Below are 14,299 nucleotides of genomic sequence, written 5' to 3'. Positions count from 1 at the left end.
TTGGCCAGAGATGCAGCTTCCGAGATCCTGATGCCCAGGAATGCTGATTAAAGCTATCAGCGTAGTTGTCGTTCTGCCGGACTCTATGACAGAGAAGTTTTAAAAGGTGAATTTAGGTCAGGGAAGTTTAATGCATTTGCTCTCTGTTAGAATCCTCAATAGTAATGCCGGAGGGGGGGGAGAATGTGAGATATCATAAATGAGTTGTGAAATGAAATGATGCCTGGATTTTTTATTTTTTTGGAAAAGGCAAAACTATCGCTTTAGGGGAAAAAGGTCGGAGAAATCCCTTTCAAGTAGAAATGTTATTTTTTCCCAAGAATAATTGGTTTGATCTGCTGAAATACTGACTCAAGTTACAAATTGCTTGACACCGCATAAGAAAGCATTGGATGAAATATTTAGTTTTGCTTTGATAGTAATCACAACTGATGTACAAATCCAGGCTACATTTAGTATCTTTTAGATCACGGAGGCACATTGCTGGATTGTATCTCTAGACACATTCCTAATAAAACTTCTTGGCAGACAACAGTGGAATAGAATTTGAAATAACTATGTCATGGCTTGAAATGTGTGTTCTGCTAAAGCAAGCACAATTTCAATCAGAATAGAGCTGGAAGGGGCCTTGGAGGTCTTCTAGTCCAGCCCCCTGCTCAAGCAGGAGACCCTATACCATTTCAGACAAGTGACTGCCCAGTCTCTTCTTAAAAACCTCCAGTGATGAAGCATCCACAACTTCTGGAGGCAAGCTGTTCCACTGGTTAATTTAGGAAACTTCTCTGTGATGAAGATGCAATTGACTGATGGTGAATTTGTCAATGCCGATGGACAAATTCAAGTAGTGCTCCAATTGTTTTGGGATTGCACCCTATTATATTTGCTTTCTTTTGCCGCAGTTGTTCTATTTCTGTTATTAATATTATTATTATTATTATTATTCCTGCAGGACAGCTCCTTCAACTGGCATAATAGGATCTGTCCAATAACAGCAATTGGGGGGAAGCTTTTGGTGGTCCCCCACTACCAAGAGAGCTAGAGGATGCCTCTCCATTACAGCCTCTTGTTATAAAATACTTTTATCACCAAAAATCAAGCTTGCTCCAACCTTTTTGGTCTTTCAGAAGCAAGCTAAACCCAAGCTATTCCAGCAGTTCTTTTAAATGCTTCAGATAACACTGGAGAACTGTTTATGTGCTCTCATTTTAAGATAATTTTAAACATCTGTTAAATGATTATAACCAATTCTATAATTATAGGATAATTATTTCTATTGCACTTTTTTATTATGGATGTTTCCCCTTGTAAATAGCTGAGAGTCATAAGATTGTGGCAGTGGATATATCTAATAAGTAAAATAAATCTCACTCATGCTAGCCAATCAGTGCCATGTACTTTGGGAACATTTAACACTACTTATTACTGAATTAAATCATTGGTTTTTGGCTCAATATTATCTAGGCTGACTGGCAGCAGCTCATTTGCTTTTAAAAATAGGTTTCTCCAGCGTTAGAAATGTTTCACATTCAGCCTCAAATCTTTTCATGTTGTTTACTACGGAATAGCACCCTTTCCCCATCTATATGATGCAAACTCACAGAGATCTTGACTCAGAGAGGAAAACATTATGTGTGAGCTTAATTAACATTTAACACTGGAGAGAAACAACACATGTTTTGACTACTACAAAAGAAAAAGAAAAAGAAAAAGAAAGAAAGAAAAGAAAGAAAACCAGACCGGATGATGGTTCACAGCAAGAATAACAGAAAACTGAGGGGAAAAAAATTAAACTTCCCTCCCTCCTTTTTCCACTCCGAATTCTCTTCCCCAAAACAGCATTTTTATTAGAAATAGCAGCCAGCATCAGCAAAGGGGGGAGATTGAGGCACCAAAAGGTGGATTGTGAGTGTGATATGAAAGGAATGGGTTTATTTGCATGCGTAAAATTAAAAACATGTAGCAACAGGGACCACGTCAAGGAGGGCTTGAAGAATGTGCAACTTCCACTGAATGTTTTCCTTGTTCTTACAGTGGTGATTGTTTACATCCAAGAAACTGCAGACAAAGAATGGCGAGAGGTGAGATGTTACATTCCCCTCCCCATCTAACAGGGATGCATGTGTTTTATCCAGCTGTTGTCAGCCAAACCTTTCTGGCATATCTTATTGATAGACTTCCTGAGTTCTGATTGGGTGGATCCTTGCCAGGACCTCTCTATCCAGGACCTCTCTATGGTCTACTAATCTTCCTTCCAACCCCAACCTCCCTACCAATTCTAGCCCATTGCCCACAATATTTAGGAGGTTCTAGGGTTAAAACCTGAAGATCCAGTTTCATTATTAAACAAAAAACACACAAAAAAGCACAAAGTCAGTGTCAGAACAGTTTCCATCCTATCAGTCACTGCAATCTAAATGAGCAAGTCAAGAACAAAATGTAAGATATCTACTGACTGAAGCTGGGTGGGAAAATATAACTCATAAACACAACAGGCCAAAGCTGTTTGACGGAAGTGCTGATTTTAAATTGTCGACTGAAGTGGGAGATGAGACCAACGTGCCTTCTTTGCCACCGAGCAGATAATTCTTTTTTTACAGCTTTTGCCTAGCAGATAATTTCTTTGGCTCCTAACAGATAAATACGTTCTCGCTACGGGAGCAGCTATCACTTCTGCAAATCATAGCCTTGCTCTCTGCGGGCCAAGTGGCCGCAGTCTCATCAAAAGCCTTATCATCCCTGTCTGTGTTATACAGAGCCTTCCAGGACATATGTCCTTTCCCCCTCTCTCTTCTCTGGTGATTAATGTTTTGGAGCCTTAATCCTTGGATTAGGAGGATGGGGAAGGAAACCGGTCAACCTTCATGCAACCAGAAATGAGAAATGGTCCCTTGCATGAGGCAAAGGAAGCCAACTAAATCCTCTTTGAGCAAAGGAGATGGGTTAGGGTGCTCCACTGGAGCTGAGGAGATGGGCAAGTTGAAGGCCACCATCTAGCCATCCCTCTCCATTTCCAAGCCTCTTCTGACTGTGGCAGCCGATGGTCTAACTGTGGGGGTTTACCTAGCCTGCAAATGGGGGATATGAATAAGGAGCTGTTTTCTTATTAACCGCCTGCCTTTGCCTTTCTACTCCCCAGTTTGGCCGCACAGAGGTGATTGATAACACACTGAACCCTGACTTTGTTCGCAAGTTTGTACTTGACTATTATTTTGAGGAAAAGCAGAACCTGCGTTTCGATGTGTGAGTTGCTTCTGCTCTTTTTTTCTTCTTTCCATACCCCACCTTCCTTGTTTTCTTTTCTTTCTTTCTTTTTTTTTTCTTGGCTTATCTCCTGTACAGATACTAGACCTTGTTGCTCCTGTCCCTGGCAGCAGCTAAATTTTGGGAAGCACCAAAAGGCCAAAGGATAATGCATTTTCCTTATGTTTTTTTCCAGTTACAATGTGGATTCCAAGACGTGCAACCTGCCCAAGAGTGTGAGTATCATGGTTGCTTGCCCTACACTTCAAACTGGACATTCATGGGGGAATTTCCTGTACTCTACATCCATGTGGCGTTTTCTTTTTTCAGTTGGGATCTAAGTTAACTGATTACCATAGTGGAAATCAGGGAAGAAAGTCAATAGTAGTCATAAGAAGGAAGAAAAGAATTGTGTTGTCTTTTTAAAATATATTCCTTAAACAGACAACTGGCCAGAGGTGGGTTTCAGCAGATTCTGACCAGTTCTGGGGAACCGGTAGTGGAAATTTTGAGTAGTTTGGAGAACCGGTAAATACCATCTCTGACTGGCCCTGCCCCCATCTATTCTCTGCCTCCTGAGTCCCAGCTGATCGGGAGGAAATGGGGATTTTGCAGCAACCTTCCCCTGGATTGGGGAGGGAATGGAGATTTTACAGTATCCTTCCCCTGCCACACCCACTAAGCCACGCCCACCAAGCCACACCCACAGAACCGGTAGTGAAAATTTTTGAAACCCACCACTGCAATTGGTGTGTGTTTCTAGAACAGTGATTGCAAATCTATCACAGACACACAGACACACACATTCAAACACATCTTCTAACTTGCCAGCTGTCAGGCACCAAGCAACCAGTTCCGGACATGAAAGGTACACATTTACTTTATTGTGCTCCACCTATAGTACAAGAATCTCCCCAGATTGCTTGCCTTCCCTTGGGAAGAAACAAATAAGGTTCTGTGTAACTTAAGAGTGCTCAGCCGTAAGTCTCTTGAGGCTGCGCAAAGACTCAAGGCTAGTTCCCTGCTTGACCTTCTTGCCTAGCTGGCTGTTTCCCAACAGCAACAAAGTTCAGCCATTTTGATTCAGTTCCTGCAGTGGTAGGAGCCAGGACAAAGAAATACAAAGAATACATGGAGAAGAATCAGTCTAGTGGTTTTAGTTAAATTAATTTTTGAATTTATATTTTTAATTTCATAACTAGGCAAGCATGAGAACCTTAACCCAAAGCTTGGGAGTTGCGAATTAAAGGGACAGGATTTCCATAGTACATTTTAGCTTCTCTTCCTAAACTTCATCCTTTTCTGGTTACCTCTTATGACTGTCTCCAGTGATAGTTTTTTAAAGCCACTTTTGTCATGACCCTCAAGTCTTGCACAGTTCTCCTTTTTCTAAGAAAATTGGTATCCTTAGTATCAAGCTATAGCAGGGGTGTCAAACTCAAGGCCGGATCCGGCCCATGGGTGCTTAGATCTGACCCATGGGGCCATCCTGGAAATAGCGAAGGACCGGCCCACGGTGCCTCTGCCAGCAAAAATTGAGCTCCGTTTTCACTGGCAGAGTTGCAGGAGGCCGTCCCAGCTGAAAACAGAGATTGAGAGCCTGTTTTCATTGGCAGAGTGCTTGGGCCACCACAGGCACCCCCAACACAAGTGATGTCAAGCTGGCCACACCCACCCTAGCCACGCCATTGCCCTCCCCCCCAAGGTCAAACACAACTCTGATGCGGCCCTCAATGAAATCGAGTTTGACACCCTGAGCTATAGCTTCACTAAAGCAAACTAAATGAATGAATGAATGAATGAATTCATTTTCTTTCTTTCTTTCTTTCTTTCTTTCTTTCTTTCTTTCTTTCTTTCTTTCTATCATTCATTCATTCATTCATTCATTCCAAGCTAAAGTGAATGGAATGAATGACTGAATCACACATTTTTCTGTTGTGACCTAGGCCCAAGTAGTTATTACCAGACACAATCAGTCCTAAACAAACATATTTTATTAGAACAGCTGAGAATTACTTCATTCTCAGTTTACTTCATTCTCAACTTAGTCCAAATTAATTCCAAAACATAAACAGTCCTTCGGCCTTATCACCAACCTTTGTCTTCTTTGGCACCCTGTCAAAGGCTTTTCTTGGCAAAACCCCACAAAGTTCCGAAGCAGCTTTCCTACAAAGATCCCAAGAGCCGTTGCTGCTCTTTTAAGCCTTCTGGGAGGGGCCAATCATCTCCTGGCCTTATTCCTGAGTCATCCTTTTTGCTTTAGCTGCTCTTGCCTTCTGGCAGCTCTGTTCCTAATGCGTGCATTAGGAACAGGCTCCTCCTGTTCCTCTGCCTCTCTTCTATCCGCCTCTGGAAGCTCCGGGGTCCGCACATCGCCCCCAAATGGCTCTGGCCCCATCTCTGCCTCCAACGCAGAGCCCTCGTCTGGGCGTTCCCCTGACTCCAGGACTGGCCCATTGTCCTCCCCAGCCTCCTCACTGTCTGACTCCGCTGACAGCTCCGCAGGCTGCTGGCAGACCACAACATTTTCCTCCTCTTCACCCCCTGCCTCTCCATCCCCTCTGTTGTTTCCCTTTAGACCAAAGCCCCCAGGGAAGGCACCTCTCCCTTTGTGCATTGTCACATGTCTAGATAAAAAATAAACACCACGGATGGATCTTTGCTCTGCTCTAGGACATGGCATTATACTGTTATCTGTTAAACTAGAAGAGAGTTTTCTTCAGCCGAGGTGGGGTGAGAAGCCACTAACTCCACTAACTCCACTCTCCTTTTTTTTTTACATGCTGCTTTATCCATCCTGACCTATAGAAGGTAAGTTGTGTCTAGCCCTCTAGGGATCACGTGGCACTATCTGGTTGGACTAGACCCGACTGGAGAGCAAAGGGGAGAAGACGAAACCACTCTTAAATGGGGAAAGTGTCTGTTCAAAGGTTAGGTTTTCACAGCCCATTTAGCCAGGTTAAACCCTAGTGGATGCATTTCCAAAACATGATAGGCTTGGTCCATATTGAACTATGGTTCAGATTTTCATGTGACTTAATGTGCTGCACTAACCCAGGAATATGGGAGGCTTGCATATGTAGTCTGAGTTTGGACAAATAGTACCTGAAGACATTCCAAGCAAGTCCCAGTGAAATCGAACCATGCAGAGCATTTGGCTTCCTAAATATTGGATGACCTCCTCCCTGCTATCTTGGAGGTTTACTCAGTTTAGGGAGGTAACACCACGTCTTCAGCTAATGCTGTTTCTGCTCATCCTAAAGCTTTTGGAGAACCTAAGCCCTGCCCAGGAATATTAGATTGCAGTCAATGCAGCACACTAGAGATATCACCAACTGAACAATGGATGACCAAATCTTTGACTTGGTGGAAAGCTTTCCTTTCCTTTCCTTTCCTTTCCTTTCCTTTCCTTTCCTTTCCTTTCCTTTCCTTTCCTTTCCTTTCCTTTCCTTTCCTTTCCTTTCCCTTCCCTTCCCTTCCCTTCCCTTATTTTCCTTCCCTTATTTTCCTTCCCTTCCCTTTCCTTATTTTCCTTTCCTCTCTCCCCTCCCCTCTCCTCTCCCCCTGCTAGGTCGTGTCTCAGGATTCACCTCTCCTTGTTTCTCTTTGTCTCATCCACAGGACTTCTTAGGACAGGCCTTTGTGGCCTTGGGGGAGATCATCGGCTCTCAAAGAGGTCGCCTGGAACGGAACCTTACGTAAGTCATGGTAAGGGGGTATCTGGCAAAGTTTTTTGGGGAACCTAAATGATGGTGATCTGGAGGCACCTCTGTTCTAATGCTGTGAATGCATTATGGCCTGAAGGTTAAAATCAAAATTACAAGTTTGAGAAGAAGAGCTTTGGAGGACTAAGCTCACAAGGCCATTGTTTGTCTCACAAATTATCACCAAATTTTTGTTCTGGCACTCTGACATATCAGCTATCAATGGACACATAGCCTTAAACAACATCTACATATTGTGCAAAAAAGATAACCAGTAAGCCAAAACGGCAGCAAAAAGACCAAACATCTCCCCATCAACAATCAATACCCAGATAAGCATAGATTAACACCAAGATTAACATCATAATCAAGAAGCGAACAATACCCCAATCAAAGAACTGCCAAACAAGCCAACACTAAACAGGTCAACCAAAAAACCACCAAGACCACTCTCACTAACACTGATAGGGTATGACTCTAGAACAGGGCTATCAAACTCCCAGCCCGTGGGCTGGATGCGTCATGCACTGGCCACGCCCACGCCTGGTTTAGCGAAGGGGAAAAAAAGTCCCAATACGTCATGTGACGCTACTGTGGCAACATGAGTTTGACACCCCTGCTCTAGAATATTAATTGAGAGCAAATCCCACTCCCTCCTAGCACTGATGATGTTACCTTGTTTGCGTAATGAAATGTCTTCAACGGAAAACAACCAATCTGAGTGAGCACCAAGGACCCCTATTTGGCACTGAGTGGGAGGTTGGCCTGGATGACCTCTGAGGGACATTGTTACTCTATGATTCTATTGATTCCTCTAGCTCAGTGTGTGAAGGCACTCTCCTTCATACAGTCGTTTCCTTCTATGCAATCCCTCTGTAGGAACAACTTTGATTTTCTATTCCACCTGGGAAGCTAGAGCAGCAACTGACTATATTGTCACCATAACAGCTTTCAGTCATGGAGTTTCCACTGAGCAAGGGGTTGAGCTAGATGGCTGCTGTCCTTCCCAATTTAATTAATTTAATTTAATTAATTTAATTTATGTGCCGCCCCTCTCCAAAGACTCAGGGCGGCTCACGATACATTTTAAAAAATCATTATAAAAAAACATTGAAAAATTAAAAACATTAAAAACTCGTTCACGCCATTCACGGCCGGATCTCGCCAGATCACAAGAGCGAGATCAACGGCCCCAGGCCTGCCGGAAAAGCCAGGTCTTCACCACTTTTTGGAAGGCCAATAGGGTGGGGATGGTCCGGACCTCAGGAGGTAACTGGTTCCAGGGAGCTGGGGCAGCCACAGAGAAGGCCCTCCCCCGCGGGCCCGCCAGCCGGCATTGTTTAGCTGACGGGACCCAGAGGAGACCAACTCTGTGGGATTGTGATTCTATAAGTCATAGTACCACAAGTAATCCTCAATTTAGGACCAGTTGAAGTTACGATGGACTCCAAAAATGATACTTATGACACAGATTCAGATTCAAAGTTCTGATGGCTGGGACTTCTCTCAATGTGGCCCACATTATGGCCATTTGAAGTGGCCCATGGTCACATGACTTGGATTTACAATGGTTGTTTTTTTTTTTTTTTGCTGGAAACTGGAGTTTATTTCCAGTTTCCAGCAAAAAAAACATCCACTGGGGACAATGGGTTCACTTAATGACCTCCATGAAAAAGTTGTAAAATCAAGTCAGTCATCTGATGACCTGCTTAATGAATTGCATGACTTACAACAATAATCCCAGGCTCATTTATGGTCATAAATTGAGGACGACCTGAAGTGGGATTTGAACAGTTTGTATGCTTTTTTGTCTCAGATGTTTTAATACAGTTAAGCAGCCTTTATTCTCCAACAGAAGGGAGGGAGGGAGGGAGGGAGGAGGAAGAGAGAGAGAGAGAGAGAGAGAGAGAGAGAGAGAGAGAGAGAGAGAGAGAGAAAGAAAGAGAAAGAGAAAGAGAAAGAAAGAAAGAAAGAAAGAAAGAAAGAAAGAAAGAAAGAAAGAAAGAAAGAAAAATGGATGGATGAAGCACTGTCTTCATCCTTCCAGGATGTTGGAACTCTGCCTGAAAATTCTGGGGTTTGGCTAAGATTCCTTAGAGTCCCTACTGATTTGGAAAAAAAACCCAGGTTGTAGAGATCAGAAATAGACAATTTCAAATTCCCGAAGGCCAATGGCTTCACTCTTATTTGTTCCATTCAGGTTACAGCAACGATCTGAGGATCTCAGGAAGAGAAACACTTTAAAAACAACAGCCATGTAATTGCTTAATCAGTTCAGCTCTTCTGATTAAAATATCTCATTAGTTGGCAGCCTGAATAAAAAGGAACTCAGCTCTCGGGTGTGGGAGGGCAGCCAAGTGTGTGTGTGGAGTGTGGGGGGAAGGGACTTTGCTGGAATACTCCAGCTTTGATACAGATGCATTAGCAAACTGAAGGAGAAGGATGGTCGGGCCATTCTGAGCCCTGCGTGGGAAGGATTGTATTTGGAACTGTCTCAGAACAGATACTGTTGGCTGAAGGCCCTCAGTCCTTCAGCTTTGGGGGGGGGGGGAACTTGTAGGAACTTCGGGGGTTTTCCACCTGGCAGCAAGGACAAAGCTGGAGGTCTTGGGGACCTGCTTCTCCCTCAGAGACAAAGTATGCTGCTGCCCACCTTAAAATGGTTGTGACACACAGCAGTCGCCTTGTGTGGTGGAATGTAGTCTGGATTCCCAGGAGGGCAAAGAGGCAGCAGAGCTTGGAAAGTTTGGTTGGCAGGAAGAGGGTTGAAACTAGCAGTTCCCATGTCACGGTTCCAAGTAATACACCCATAGCAAGCAGAAGGTATGGTAAACAATTTCCTCAAAGAACAAGTTTATTGGATATATCATATTGGCACAAGCTGGTGAAAAATGACTCTAAAGATTCCCGCGGTTTTCACCTAATTAAAAGTAAAAGTCCCCCCCCCCTTTTTTTAAAAATTTGATTTATATGCTGCCCTTCTCCGGAGACTCAGGGCGGCTTACAATGCGCTAAGCAATAGCCTTCATCCTTTTGTATATTTATACAAAGTCAGCTTATTGCCCCCACAACTGGGTCCTCAATTTACTTACCTTAGAAAGGATGGGAGGCTGAGTCAACCTTGAGCCTTGGAGAGATTTGAACCAGCAGTAATTGCAGGCAGCTGGTCTTAATAACCAGCTTAATAACAGGGTGCCTTAGACCATTGTACTGCCAAGGCTTTTTTCCCAAGCAATGTCACATGGTCCAATCAAGGTGCTGTCTGGTCGCTTGGAAACTTCACTCCTCCTCTCCTCAGCCACCAATGGGAATGTCCTTGGTTGACAAGGGAAACTATTTTGTTTTGGCTACAAAACCACAGCTTTCTCTATTTCCCCCCCCCCCTATCCCTCAGCACCATTGTGGCAGCATTGAAGCCTCCAAGATGGCTTTCGGTCAGGCTAGCTTCAGAGTTGACATCCCAGAATGTCTCTATAGCTCTGCAAATAGTTGCTTTAGCCCGGCAAGATTCTGTCTGTAGGTGAAGAATAATCCAAGCAACGAAGGTAACTCCACCTGTCGTTCTTGGGACCTGACAGTTTGCTATGGTGGGAATTAGGAAGCAGGACAGAGGTGGGTTTCAGCAGGTTCTGACCAGTTCTGGAGAATCAGTAGTGGAAATTTTGAGTAGTTCGGAGAACCGGTAGTAAAAATTCTGACTGGCCCCACCCCCATCTATTCTCTGCCTCCCGAGTCCCAGCTGATCGGGAGGAAATGGGGATTTTGCAGTAACCTTCCCCTGGAGTGGGGAGGGAATGGAGATTTTACAGTATCCTTCCCCTGCCACGCCCACCAAGCCATGCCATCCCACCAAGCCACTACCCACTGGTAGTAAAAAATTTTAAAACCCACCACTGGAGCAGGCCTCCTGATTGCTCCTTCATTCTGATCTCCAACTGAGGGGAATCTACTCCTATGCTGTTTAGTTGGCATTTATGCTTTCTGACCGAAGGAAGCTATTCAGGGTAACCATCCGTGCCAGGCAAATAAGAATCACATTGCTGTAATATAATGGGGGGAAGGGAGTGCAATTCCCTTCAATATTATTATCCCACCCAATGGCCTCTTGCAGTTTAGCTATTTAATTTTTATTTATTGCTAATCTTCTCCGCTCAGCTAACTTTGGATTCAGGGTCCAGTAATTTCTAATAGGCATGCTATAAAGCAAGGGAGCTGCTATATGGCTGTTATAGTTATTAGCACATCATTCTAACAAGAAAATGGGGGATATAAAAGACGATGGTGATGTTGATGGATAACCACAAGGTTTGTCTTCCTTTTCTTCAGCTTTACACAGAGAAGGAAGCCTACTAGAGGCTTCACGTAACTGCTTTGTTTCATTTTCCAATCAAAAGTGATAGGAAGTCTATTGTTTGCCACCCAATCTAAGCAGCAGAATTTTAGGGTTCTGTGGAGGCTGCAGAAAAGAGGCTGAAGGTTACCCATCCCTCTTATAAAGCAATGCCTGCAATACATTTTTGGGTAGTTGAAGCCACAAATTGGGTTTTCTCCATCGTTACTGTTTATCTTGCTTTTAACCATTTCCAAGCTTTGTTTATGTGTATTATTAACTGTTAATTTATATCTGTATCTATCATCTGTCTGTCTGTCTATCATCTATCTATCATCTATCTATATCTATCACCTATCATCTATCTATCTCTGCGTATCTCTATGTCTGTCTGTGTCTATCTATCATCTATCTATGTGTATCCATCTATATCTGGCTATTTGACCATCATCTGTCTATCATCTGTCTATCTCTCTATCTATATTTGTCTATCTAGCTATCTCTGTCTCTATCTATCTTCTGTCTATCTCTCTCTATATTTGTCTACATACATATCTATCTATCTATCTATCTATCTATCTATCTATCTATCTATCTATCTATCTATCATCTAGCTATCTATCATCTAGCTATCGTCTATGTCTGTTTAGCTAGCTAGCTCTATCTATTTCTATCTCTGTCTCTATCTATCATCTATCTGTCTATCTATATCTATATCTGCCTGCCTGCCTGCCTGCCTGCCTGCCTGCCTGTCTCTCTCTCTCTCTCTCTCTCTCTCTCTCTCTCTATCTATCTATCTATCTATCTATCTATCATCTATCTATCTATTGTCTATGTCTGTCTGTTTAGCTAGCTAAACAGTTAGCTAGTTATCTGTTTCTATCTCTATCTCTGTCTCTGTATCTATCTATCATCTATCTGTCTATCTATATCTATATTTGGCTATCTGCCTGCCTGCCTGCCTGCCTGCCTGCCTGCCTGCCTGCCTGCCTGCCTGCCTGCCTGCCTATCTATCTATCTATCTATCTATCTATCTATCTATCTATCTATCTATCTATCTTTCTATCTCTGTCTGTCTCTCTCTGTCTATCATTCTAGCTAGCTAGGTAGCTATCTACGGTATCTAGCTATCTATCTCACACTGTATTCTCTGCCTTGGGTGCCACCAGAAACGAAGGTTTCAGCTCCCATAATCCTCTGCCTGCACAGCACATGAAATTATTGGGAGCTGAAGCTCAACACATATGAGAAGTTCAGGTGTGGGGACATTGTTTTACTATGAAACCCTGACTGGTCCCTGTGCATGGCTGCCGACTTCCTCCTGGACGTGTATTGGTGATCGTATTTCATCTTTCTCATTTGCGTTCCTGTCTACACATCTATCCTACGTTGCCATGTTGGTTCCATTACTGCCAGCAGGAGCAACTCCTTTGTAGCAGCAAGAACGGACCACTCCCACCCTAACTTTGGGTTTTTATCTCTCCATCGCATTTAGGGGGGTTCCAGGAAAGAAATGTGGTGCCATAGTGCTGTCTGCTGAAGAGCTCAGCAATTGTCGGGTGAGTGGCTTGTTCTCTCTCTCATCTTGGGGGGAAAAGTTGGGAACGCCTTCCCTCCCACCACCTCATGCATAGTGGGACATGAGTAAAATGAGTGGGGCAGCCTGTCTAAGGTGAACTACCAACAAAGAAGAATATTTGTAGCTCAGGCTTGAACTAAGGGGGTCCCTGGTGCTCTCTAAACTTGGTTGTTTTCTTGCAGATGTTTCATTTCCCAAACAAGGTCACTACTTATCACTACTAGCAGTGATGATGTTATCTAGTTCAGGGGTCTCCAACCTTGCCAACTTTATGACTTGTGGACTTCAACTGGGAGTTGAAGTCCACAAGTCGTAAAGTTGCCAAGGTTGGAGACCCCTGATCTAGTTTGAGTAACGAAATATCTGCAGTAGGGGTGAAATGCTCCCGGTTTGGTCCGGTTCGCCCGAACTGGTAGTAAAAAAATGCTACTGGTTCGCTGAACCGGTAGTAAAAAATGTAAAAAAAAAAAAAAAAGTTCCGATGATCAGCTGAGTGATGTGTGATCGTTGGAACTTTTTTTTTTTACTTTTTAGGCATTTTTAAAGTAAAAATGCTTTTAAAAAGTAAAAAAAAAAGGCTCCAATGATCACAGCTGTGCCGCGTAATCATCAAAGCCTTTTTTTATCTTTTAAAAGCATTTTTTACAACCTATTCGCCCGAATAGGTTGTAAAAGAATGCTTTAAAATTTTTTTAAAAAGTTGGTCACGCCCACCCAGTCACATTACGCCCACCACCACCAAGCCACGTCCACAGAACTGGTAGTAACAAATTTTACATTTCACCACTGGTCTGCAGGAAATATAACCAAGCTTAGAGAACAACCAAGGTGAACTCTTTTACACCGACGTCCAATTAAGAACAGGGACAAACAACCTTTGCCGAATCTGGGACCATACTTGACTTTTGAATGGCATGGTATGAATTGCCAGAAAACGGTGGAGGAAGATACCCAACCATAACGCTCACTATTCATGTAACTCAATAATCCACAGTGTAGATACCGAAAATAAAATTAGCTATTTTTAAAATGGCACAGATTTTGGTGTTCTCTCTTCAAATCTCGAGACTTTTCAACCTTCTTAAGCCAAAACCTTTCAGGAGTTCGTGTAGGAACCCCGAAATCTTAATAAGGCTTAGTAATTTTTAGAGCATTTAAATTAAAGTTTATTTATTTATTTATTTATTGGTTCGATTTATATGCCGCCCTTTTCCGGAGACTCAGGGCAGCTTACAATGCGTTAAGCAATAGCCTTCATACTTTTGTATATACCTGCTTAGTAGGGCTTTCGAGCCCCCCTAAGCAGTGTTCTTTTTTATAAAAAGTCAGCTTATTGCCCCCACAATCCGGGTCCTCATTTTACCTACCTCAAAAGGATGGAAGGCTGAGTCAACTTTGAGCCTGGTGAGATTTGAACTTGCAGTAATTGCAGGCAGCTGGTGTTAC

At 43.2% G+C, this 14,299-nt stretch overlaps 1 protein-coding gene across 3 annotated transcripts in view; it reads left to right on the top strand.

Moving 5' to 3' along the window:
- The window catches only part of CPNE9 (copine family member 9), a 70,243-nt gene that overhangs the window by 27,567 nt on the left and 28,377 nt on the right, over positions 1-14,299 (top strand). For 2 of the 3 annotated variants that reach the window (XM_034431752.3, XM_087883812.1), the window contains 5 exons: positions 2,032-2,078; positions 3,137-3,240; positions 3,437-3,476; positions 6,862-6,938; positions 12,770-12,833. In XM_034431752.3, the coding sequence (XP_034287643.1) occupies positions 2,032-2,078; positions 3,137-3,240; positions 3,437-3,476; positions 6,862-6,938; positions 12,770-12,833 (332 nt within the window). Of the gene's footprint in view, positions 1-2,031; positions 2,079-3,136; positions 3,241-3,436; positions 3,477-6,861; positions 6,949-12,769; positions 12,834-14,299 lie in introns of those variants that run through there. The other variant, XM_087883811.1, reaches the window with a different exon arrangement.

The sequence above is a fragment of the Pantherophis guttatus genome, chromosome 2 (genome assembly GCF_059756535.1).
Source record: "Pantherophis guttatus breed Tessera chromosome 2, ASM5975653v1, whole genome shotgun sequence".
NCBI lineage: Eukaryota > Metazoa > Chordata > Lepidosauria > Squamata > Colubridae > Pantherophis > Pantherophis guttatus.
Note: the sequence above shows the minus strand (reverse complement) of the source record. Positions and strands in the feature narration are given on the sequence as shown.